Raw genomic sequence first — 11,097 nt, forward strand, 5'->3', positions numbered from 1 at the left:
GGAACTGATACGCGGTACAGAATCAGAGTGATAAGCCTGTATGCCGGCGGCTGTTAAAAAACAACAAATACTGTTTTGAAGGTTTCGAGGCATTACTCCCCCCTTAAAAAAAACATCGCCTCGATGTTCCAAAACAAAGAAACTTAAACATAAACCCTGCAAAGTTTAAACACCACAGATTCTTTAACGCGCGTAATATGGCTTCAGCCGTACATGTACAATTTCTAGGCGTGCGCGTCGCCGTTGTGATGCTGACGTTCCGTCGGGAATGACTTCATAGTGCAGTGGTCCGACGCGGCGAATGATTTTGTATGGCCCAAAGCACCGAGGCAACAACTTTTCACTTAATCCGCGACGGCGTATTGGTGTCCAAACCCACACTCGGTCTCTTGGATTGTACTCTGCGTGGCGTCGTCGTAAATTGTATCGTCTGCTGTCGGTGCGCTGTTGGTCCTTAATACGCAGCCGTGCGAGTCGTCGGGCTTCCTCTGCACGCTGCAGGTAGGCGGCGACGTCAAGGTTGTCTTCGCTGGTTACGTGCGGCAGCATTGCGTCGAGCGTCGTCGTGGGCTCCCTGCCGTACACAAGCTTAAAGGGGGTCGCTCTGGTCGTCTTCTGGACTGCCGTGTTATACGCGAAGATCACGTACGGCAAGATGGCGTCCCAGGTATTGTGTTCAGCGTCGACGTACATAGCGATCATGTCCGCGATCGTTTTGTTCAGGCGCTCCGTAAGGCCATTGGTCTGGGGATGGTACTCAGTTGTTCGTCGATGGCTTGTGTGATTGTATTCCAGGATGGCTTGCGTCAACTCTGCCGTAAACGCCGTTCCCCTGTCCGTGATGAGCACTTCTGGGGCGCCGTGTCGCAAGAGAATTTGTTCGACAAAAACCTGGGCGACGCTGCTGTACCATCTGGTAGTGCTCTTGCTTCGGCGTAACGTGTAAGGTAGTCAGTGGCCACGATGATCCACTTGTTACCCACAGACGAAGATGGAAAGGGGCCGAGGAGATCCATCCCAATTTGTTGAAAGGGCAGGATTGGGGGCGGAATCGGGTTTAGTAGTCCTGCTGCTCTGATCGGCGGCGTCTTGCGTCGTTGGCACTCACGACACGTCTTCACGTAGTGGGCAACTTCGGCATTCAGTCGCGGCCAGTAATACTTCTCCTGGATTCGACGCAACGCGCGCGCAAATCCGAGGTCGCCTGCTGTGGGCTCATCGCGCAACGCCTGCAGAATTTCTTGCCGAAGGGTTTTAGGCACTACGAGAAGCTGCGCGGTCTTATTGGGTGCGAAGTTCTTCTTCACGAGGAGGCCATTGCTTAACGTGAAGGATGATAAATGTCGCCTGGACACACCGGGAGAGGCAGCGGTCTTTCCTTCCAAGTAATCGGCTAGTGCTTTCAGCTCAGGGTCTGATCGCTGTTGTTCTGCGAAACTGTTGGCGCTTACCGGTCCCAAAAAGGCGTCGTCGTCATCGTCCTTCGGGGGAGCATCGACGGGAGCGCGGGATAAGCAGTCTGTGTCGGATGCTTCCGGCCCGACTTATAGACTACAGTCATGTCAAATTCTTGAAGTCGTAGGCTCCATCTGTCAAGGCGGCCGGAAGGATCTTTGAAATTAGCCAGCCAGCAGAGCGCGTGATGGTCGCTTACCACCTTGAATGGTCGGCCCTATAGGTAAGGACGAAACTTAGAAGTGGCCCAGATGATTGCAAGGCACTCCTTCTCGGTCGTCGAGTAATTGACTTCGGCTTTTGTGAGGGACCTGCTAGCGTAGGCGATTACTTTCTCCTGTTTGGCACTCTTCTGGACGAGAACGGCTCCTAGGCCCACACTGCTCGCGTCGGTGTGAATTTCGGTCTCGGCGTTTTCATCAAAGTGGCCAAGTACAGGAGGGCATTGGAGGCGGCGCTTGAGTTCGTCGAAGGCTTCTCCTTGCGGCGCTTCCCATTTAAAAGGTACGTCGGCCTTTGTAAGCTGCGTCAACAGTTCGGCGATCCGCGAAAAGTTTCTGACAAATCGTCGATAATAAGCGCATAGCTCAAGGAATCGGCACACAGCTTTCTTGTCGGCAGGCAGTGGGAATTATGCAATTGCAGCTGTTTTCTCCGGGTCTGGGCGAATAGGGCGAATACCGTCCTTGCTAACGATGTGACCTAGAAACCAGAGTTCTTCGTAGGCGAAGTGACACTTCTCTGCTTTTAGCGTTAGTCCCGATGACTTGATGGCTTCCAGCACTGTCTGTAGTCGTTTTAGATGGTCTTCAATGTTTGGCGAGAAGACAACAACGGCGTCCAAATATACCAAACAAATTTTCCACTTCACGCCTGCCAGGACTGTGTCCATTACTCGTTGAAACGTGGCTGGTGCGGAGCAGAGGCCAAATGGCATCACCTTGAACTCATAAAGGCCGTCCGGTGTGATGAATGCGGTCTTCTCGCCATCTCTTTCGTCGACCTCAATTTGCCAATATCCGCTCTTCAGGTCCATCGACCTTGCATTGCAGAGCCGGTCGAGAGTGTCATCGATGCGGGGAAGCGGGTAGGCATCCGTCTTCGTTATGCTATTCAAGCGGCGGTAATCAACGCAGAAGCGAAGGGTGCTGTCTTTCTTCTTGACCAAAATGACTGGTGCCGCCCAGGGGCTGTTCGATGGCTGGATTACGTCATCACGCAGCATTTCTTCAACTTGATCGCGAATGGCCTGCCGTTCTCGCGGCGATACACGATAAGGGCTTTGGCGCAGAGGTCGGTCGTGTTCGTCCGTTATAATGCGGTGTTTGGCCAGTGGTGTTTGTCGTACCTTCGATGATGACGAGAAGCACTCCCTGTAGTTTCGAAGAAGACTGCGAATCTGGTTTTTCCTGCTGTGGGTCAATAATGGGTTGTTGTCAAATGTGGGCTGACGGAATTGGTCCGGTGCGTCTTCCAGTGGTTGGTCGTGGAGGGCGAATACGTCTTTGAGGTCCGCTAATTCGTCGATAAAAGCGATCGTCGTGCCCTTGTTGAGATGTCGGTATTCTTCAGTGAAGTTTGTTACCAGCACCTGAGCTGGTCCTCTCCGGAATTTCGCGATGTCTCGTGCGATGCCGATACCTCGTTCCAAGAGCAATTGGATATTTCCTTCGACGATGCCTTCAGCGGTTTCGATTTCTGTGCTGCCTACGCTGACGGCGACGCTTGATCGGGGCGGCACGGTCAATTCTCCGTCGAGGACGTTTAGAGCGACGTGTTGCGTCGAAGTCGAGTAGCAGGTATGGCTTTGTTTGCAGAGAGCTTGATGAGCTTGTATCGGAGGTCGATGATAGCCCTATTTTCATTTAGGAAGTCCATGCCTAAAATCACGTCGCGGGAACACGACTGCAAGACCACAAAGCTGGTGGGGTAAGTACGCCCATTTACGGTTATTCTTGCAGTACATCGTCCCGATGGAGTAATCAGGTTGCCACCTGCGGTGCGAATCAGCGGGCCATCCAAAGCGGTTGTAACTTTCCTGAGATGGGAGGCTAACGGTCCACTGATGACTGAATAGTCAGCTCCGCTGTCTACAAGGGCAGTGACTCTGCGACCGTCGATATCAACTTCAAGGTCACTTGTTCGCGTCCTCGCATTGCACGTGGGCCTTTGTGTCCGATCTCGGCTCCGTCGTTTCTTCAGATCATGGCCGGGGCATACCGTTGTAACCTCGCTGGGCGACGGTGTCGGATTGCACTCTGGTCGTGTTGTCGTCGATGCCGTCGTGTGGAGCGGCGATGAAATGGTTGCGTCGTCGTTAGTGGTCGTCGGCGGCGGAGAATCTTCGTCTTTTCGCCGTTGAACAACCTCACCTCCAAAGGTTGCTGCCTTTAGCTTCCCCTACGGGGGCTAGGAGACCGTCCTTGCACGTAACCGCGGCCCGGCGACGCAAATCGGGCATTGTACGGTGATGGCGACCAGTGCTCTCCGCTGCGCAGGAAGTCGTTGATTTCCTGTGGTCGCTCGCCAGGATGGGGTCGTGGGGCGTCGACAGCGAAACCACGGAGGCCGATCCTCCTGTACGGGCAGTGACGGAGAATGTGGCCGGCCTCACCGCAGTGGAAGCATAATGGCCGGTTGTTTGCAGTCCTCCAGGCGTCGCACTTCCTGGGGCTTGGGGGACGTTGGTAGGCTTGGCGGGCGGGGACCAAGGGGCGGCTTTCGGAAGCAGGATGGTAGCGACGAGGGCTTGGGAGGTCCCGTCGGCTTGGGAGGTCGCATCGGGGTGCAGGACGACATATTGCAGCAGTATAGTCCATCACTGCTGATTCATGCACTGGAGCCGTCGGAGTCGTCGCTTTAGGAACGCCCAGCGCCTGCTGAACTTCTTCACGGACGACGTCTGCGAGCGTCGCCACCTGGGGTTGTTGCGTTGATGGCAGCATTCGGCGGAGCTCCTCTCGCACGATCTCCCGGATGAGGTCCCGAAGGTTCTCTCCGCTTGCAGATGCGCTAGGGTAGTGGCATGAGTAGTCTGGTTGAAGTGGTCGCTCGTAGTGGCGCATCCGGGTGTCCAACGTCTTCTCGATGGTCGATGCTTCACTTTCAAATTCTTCGAAAGTTTTCGGCGGGTTCCGGACAAGCCCCGCAAAAAGCGGTTTTTTAAATCCTCGCATTAGGAATTTCCCTCTCTCACCTTCGGTCATGTTAGGGTCGGTGCGGCGAAACAGGCGTTTCATCTCCTCTACGTAGACCAGGACGGGCTCGTTTGGTAGTTGAATTCTTGATTAGAGGAGGGCCTGAGCTCTTTCTTTTCGGACAGAACTTGTAAAGGCCATCAAGAACTGTGCTTTGAATATCTCCCAATCCTTGAAAGAAGTCTCGTGATTTTCAAACCAAATTCGGGCATGTCCTTGAAGAACAAAGTAGACCTGCCTGAGTTTCGCAGTTTCGTTCCAGCCGTTGAAATCTGCCACACGGCCGAAAAAGTCCATCCAATCTCCCGCATCTTCATCCGGTAGTCCATGGAAGCAGGGGGGCTCACGGGGTTGAACGAAAACAACCGGTGCTGTAGGCTGGGCCATTGTCAGCATCGATGCCTTCTGAGATCGAATGGGGTCAGGCAGCAGACCGTGTTCGGGTAGTAGGCCTTGAAGTCGGCGGCCGGCTCGATGACCTGTCGGCTGGTCTTCCTGGGCGACAGGAGCACGGCTTGGGTCTTCGCTCGAAGGATCAAAGGCAGCACCTCCACCAGATGTCACGTAGTGGTGACGAGGTCGACGACACAAATGAAGGGGTCGATGATTGCACTAAAGAAACCTTTATTTGGGCTGACTTGCGCCCGCAAAAGAACTAAGCAACTCGGCGGCAGCGATAGAAACAAACGCGCTCGTCGGTCGTCGAACAAAGAATGCTCGTCACACTCGTCAACGCTCAATTTAAAGGCTGCACAGAACAATCTAGATAGCGTCGCAAACAGCTACCAGCACGGGCTGGAACATTGTGGAAAGACAGCCGAGTGGCCGGAACCTTCGAGACCGATCTCGGTGCATCTTGCGCTACAACAAAACTGATAAAGGTGTGACTCGCGACATCGAGCATTAACAAACAAAGATTACGGAACTGATACGCGGTCCAGAATCAGAGTGATAAGCCTGTATGCCGGCGGCTGTTAAAAAGCAACAAATACTGTTTTGAAGGTTTCGCGGCAATATATGTGGCGGTTGTAGTGTTTATGTTTTTCATAATATTTGTGATCTTTCTTTTGGCTGTTCTTTCATAAAGGACAATTTTAGTGAGTTAACCTCTAGTTGCGAGTCAGAACTCGTCCTGTGTCTCTTCTCCTCTTCTCGTCCCTTGTAGTTGCGCTGTTTACATTATGAACCCTCCCCTTAATTCAGACCATGCTCCAGCGGCACGCGATTTACTTCACCCGTCGCGGTGGCTGGGGCACAGCGGATATCGAAGCGGCACCTTCGGATCTAGTACGATGCGCCTAAAGGAATGAGGATGTGTGCGATAGGTTATGGAGTGGGCGGTGGCCGTTAGCTGGCGCAGAACGCACTATTGCCACGCGCTCCGACGTCCCGCAGTATTGCGATCGCGAGATTACGTATACGAGAAAAACTTACCGACGATTACGTTGCTTCCTGATGCGAAATTGGAGCACAGCTCATCAGGTCTTTCAGCTTTTTGACAGATTGTGGCACAACATTCCATCAACACATGTGTTTGCAATTACATGCAAGTTTTTGGCAGGCGGTTCGCAGTGGCGAACGGCGGCGGCTATGCGTTGCGGCTTGGGTGGTGCACATATCGAGATCCGCCACCCCCGATCCGGTGCTCTGATGCGGGGCTGCCGCGGAGGAGTGGCATTAAAAGAGGAGCGAATAAAGCAATTAAGCTCTCGGGGTGTCATGGCAGGAAGCGCGTGGGCCCATATGAACATTGCGGGGCGAATAGATAGCAGCGACTGACTGATGACGATGACGCCGCTAGCGATTCAAGTTAACTGGCTCGGCGTTTAGGGTTGGGATGCACGCACCGTGATCCGCCGATACCGAGCCGTCACTGCCACGCAGGAAGAGGAGGGCGGTACACGCAGCGCCAAACGGTGGCGGCCGGAGCGAGTGCTGCATTCGGAGAACAGGCACTTTCGCCACCACGGAGGACGATGAAGGAGGAGAGAGGGTACACGCAGCGGCGTACGGTGGCGGCCGGAGCGCGCAAAACAACCGGAGAACACGAGGGGGAGGTTAGACGCAGCGGAGAATGGTTGCGGCAGAAGCGGGCGCTGTTCCGGCTGCGGAGCTGATTACGAGGGCCGACGCCGACGGCGACGACGATGCGAAAAGCAGGACCAGGCGCCAAAGCGCTGCGCTCTAAAAATAACCGCCACTGCAACGTGCTCCAAGATTTACGAGTGATTCAATCTTGGTAGTAGCGTTAGATGTTAAGCTATAGTTCTACACTTTCTTCAGTCGAGAAGTCGTCGGCGTAGAAGTATAGTACGCTCAACGCATCGGAAGTAGTCGGGGCCTGCTGTAGAAAAATCGTACCTTGGTTATTCGTGGTTCTAGTGATTGATAACTGATTGATTTGTGGCCGACGATGGCGAGTTAACGAAATCGCTGAAAATAACTGAATGAATTAAAGCAAAAATAAAATAGAAAAAGATTTAAAGGCGTAAAAATTATCCTAATGGAAAGGTAATGCTGCTGATGCTAATTACTAGAGTATAAAAATAAAAATAATATTATTAAGAAAGAAAAATACAGTAAAAGCATTGTGAAACGCTATAGCGTCTTTACAGCGGAGCTTAGGTGTCCCCCTATTTTTAGATTTTACAACGTGATCTACGTAAGTTGCCTTTAAATAGAGCGCGTTCTCGCTACACTCACTCCTACTGCAACGCGTTCCATCAAAATGGACGTTTTCTTCGTCATTATTGTTCTCACAGTAAGAGGCACACCATCTCGAATACATTATATGAGGCGTACGGGTGAAGCCTCTGGCCGTTGATGTCGCCTGAACCCGAGGTTTGAGCCGATTGAAAGATTGTGGCCCATATAAAGGATCGAAACATCCGCTTTAATTGCCATATATCCAAACCTTGTAGGTCTTGTATACTTTCATAAGAGCTTTTGCGCTTTCATCCCCTCTTCTCTGAGTTGGCTAACTTGTTTGTTTTTTGTGCGGGCTAAAGCTGCAGGAATCATCTAGCCTCATCGTCAAATGAGGGGACGCAAAACGAGCTTTTTTTGTAGGTTAATAAATTGCACCTTTTTTTTTCACGGCCTTCGCCATTTTGATTCACTTTACACACCATTGCTGTCTAATTCAGCAATTCACCCTGATGGTGGTAGACAGTCCTTCACCTCTTAGAGGTCCACCATGCCTTGCGTAGTTATCAAAGCCTACACAATAGTTTTACATCTCTTAACGCAGTAATTGCCAGATCAATATGGGCAACTTCGGCACCAGTTGTCAGCGGGTAGATATTACGCAACTCATGACATCGCAAAACCCAGCATTGACTCTTCATAATATTCCTGCCTATAATTGATGCCCATTTTCATGGAGAGCTCCTAGTCTAGCTGTAAGTAACCATAAAGCGCCAATTTTGCTCTTCCAGTGAAATAATTTTTACTCGATATCTTCCACACATCCCTTGGTCTTGTGCCACTGCGTGCAACGTTGCTGCTTTTTAAGGTTTTTGCCCTTCTTGATTTAAAGAGAGTTATTTAGATCACTAGGAAACATGCTACGAACTGCATCATGCATGCTTGAAGGACCGTCCAGCACCGTAGGTTATTTTGACAACTTTATTGCAGGTTGTTTTCATACAAAATTAAACAATATCTTTTTCCCAGAAGAGTCTTCTGCACACCCTTCATGTTGTTCGCAACAACTTGTCCCTTCGGTGTACTGTTCTATCCCAGCTGCAAGACAAAGCGACATCGAGCGGCGGAGAGAATCGTTTCTTCTTCCTCTTACGCCCATTATTGCTGGAGTATTCTGGCTCATAGTTCATTGTAATAGAATTGCCCTGTTCTAAAACATTCTAAAAAATAAGTGATCGACACCACCTGCTATCTGAACGCAATAATTTTAAACCTTTTGCGTTCGAGATATAACGTTCAATATCACATGCTATATTATGTCGTCAATTGATAACTGATCGACAGTGCCAGCACCCACACTAAACTGCAGGGAAAAACTTGCAGTACAGCCGAGAATGCAAAGACGCTCAGAGAAGAACAGCATTATTTTATCAATAGTACTAACTCAATGCGCTATATACTGCAACGTCGGCAACGCTGCTATATCGGCGTCCGACCGGCGTTGCGCCTACGTCATCCGCGGCCCCATCTAAGTTCCTGGGTGCAAAGCGCAGCCAATTTTGGAGGTGCAGTTCCTGAATTAAAAATTATATATAAATGATGATAAAGGCTGTGTGACTTTTAAGTGATTTAACTGCCAGTGCTTAGTTTATTAGAAGAGTCTGACGCACTGCTTCCTCTAAAACCAAGGTAATCATATAGAAGGCACATGCACTGAATATGTTTGCACCAGAGTCAAATACAAAATAAATAAAAGCGAAAAAAGTTGCCTGACAAGAATTTGTGGCTTACTTATAGAGAAAGTATTGAAATGTTTGATTTTAGAGAGAGGAACAGTGAAGCAGGCGGGTCCATAGCTGACCAAGAAAGTATCTCCTACTACATAAAATAATGGCCACCACGGCCACACCCGTCTTCAGGCTTGACATTTGGAATATTTGAGCCAGATTTCCAACATTGTGCTACAATTTGCCGCATTGGAGAAACAAACTGAATTCCAACGGGAAGGAAACAGCAGCAGGGGGAGGCAGAAAGTTTTGTGGGCGGATGAGGTTAAGAAGTTCGCATGCATGAATCAAGTGGATGCAGCTCTAGAACAGGACGGGAAAGGCGTACTAATATGTGAGAGGCCTTCGCTGTGCAGTAGGTATAATCCCGCTGATGATAGCGATGTTGTTCCAAAACACTTGAAGACATGGGTGCTTATTTATAGGCTTTGCGAAGTGCCAAGTACAGATAGAATCAATATGAAAGGGAGCACGGGAGCGCGTGGCCTCCACGCTATCAATTGCGCTGCCTCCGACAGGTGATAAGAATTAGTGGTAAAAACGCACCCAAAGTAAGCTTGGTTGGCTGCTCTTTCCAAGCATGCCCTAGGTGCTACCCATTCTCGTCTTGTGTTGGTGGCAGCGCTTTGCAAAGCGCGGAGGCCACGTGCTCCCGTGTTCCCTTTCATTTTGCTTTAGCAGAGCAGTTTTCCTTGGGACATAGTAATTGAGTATCACTTACTAGACAACGCTAGAACAAGTGAGTATTTTCTTGTATTGCTGTTGGCACAAATGCTTTGAGTGCATATCATAGCCGTTCAAATTCGGCAACGCATTCTCATTCTTACAACCCCATTAAAATATTCAGGTCAAAAGACCGTTGCTTCTAAGTTCTGCATAGCGAGCGGTAAGTAAATTCACTGGTTCTATTTTTCAAAAGTACTCCCAGAAAATGAAGAGAAAATTTTGTGACGCGATCTTCAGCCATTTAACTCGTCTTCATTGCTACGCTCGTGCAACCGTCGCAGGGTCCCCGTCAACAAGCAGCAGCAGTCCTACTTCCCGTCCGGGTTCTCCGCGACTCCGAGGTGCGGGTGCCCTGCTCAGCGTCAGTCTCGAGACACTGGTCGCGCCCCGGGTGCCAGTGCGCCGACGTCGGGCCAAGTCCCTGGGCGATCTCTCGCAGCTGCGGCCGCCCTGGGAACCCCGAAGAGTGCAACTAGCGCCGTCGGGCGCGCTGGACGACGTCTGCTTGCAGGGCCTGTCGCGTGAGCAACTGCTCCGACGCTGGCGCGACTCGGAGCGGCGCCTGCTCAACCTTCTACGCGAGGCGATACGCGAAAAGCAGGCGCTGGAGCGAAAACTGGCCTTCCTGCACAACGCGCTTCACAAAAAGCCTCCCTGATGATGGGAAGAAGAGTCGCTCCGTGAGGCGGCTCTTCATTATAATTTTCCGTGCGACAACCGTTGAGGGTCGCCATTGAAACGAATGCGAAATGGGCTTTTAAGTCTCGTGACGGCCGGGAGGCCCCTGAGCCCCGTCTGTTTTTTACAGGCATGGGGCAGTGTTGGGACGCGGACTGGCGTTCCGATCGCTATGCAGAAGTCGAGTTTTTTGCCGCAGTGCGCAAGCAGTTATTCTCACTTACGCACATAGTGTCACCTGTTAGCATCGCGGCAAAAACATGTCATTCAGTCGTCGCATGAGTCCAGGAGGCCGTCCTGATTTGTTGACTTACGCACAGGATATTTCTTGCTTATTGCGGGAAACCACAGTGGCTCTTTGTATTCTTTTTTAGAGTCACTAAACAGATTTCCAGAAGCAACACAGTCCACATTGATGCACAACGGGCAGGACATTTGATGCCAGGAAGCAAGCACGCTTCGCAGGTGTTTGGCGACACCTTACTGTTTGCGCCCTAAAACGTGCTTCAACAGTTCGATTGCGGTGATTTAAAAGCCTCAACTTCTGCCAAAGGACTCCACGCCGTTCACCGGGTGCCCAAGACCATCTTTTTCTCACTCACATACTG

The 11,097-nt window shown here is 51.0% G+C and overlaps 1 protein-coding gene across 2 annotated transcripts in view; it reads left to right on the top strand.

Moving 5' to 3' along the window:
* Positions 1 to 10,469, top strand: part of LOC146181062 (glutamate receptor ionotropic, NMDA 3A-like) — a 101,938-nt gene extending 91,469 nt beyond the window's left edge. For both annotated transcript variants that reach the window (XM_084577846.1, XM_084577845.1), the window contains one exon: positions 10,093 to 10,469. In XM_084577846.1, coding sequence (XP_084433972.1) covers positions 10,093 to 10,469 — 377 coding nt within the window. The remainder of the gene's footprint in view (positions 1 to 10,092) is intronic.
* The last annotated feature ends 628 nt before the right edge of the window (positions 10,470 to 11,097 follow it).

Source organism: Amblyomma maculatum, chromosome 8 (genome assembly GCF_055883805.1).
Source record: "Amblyomma maculatum isolate TAMU_Amacu chromosome 8, ASM5588380v1, whole genome shotgun sequence".
In the NCBI taxonomy this organism is placed as follows: domain Eukaryota; kingdom Metazoa; phylum Arthropoda; class Arachnida; order Ixodida; family Ixodidae; genus Amblyomma; species Amblyomma maculatum.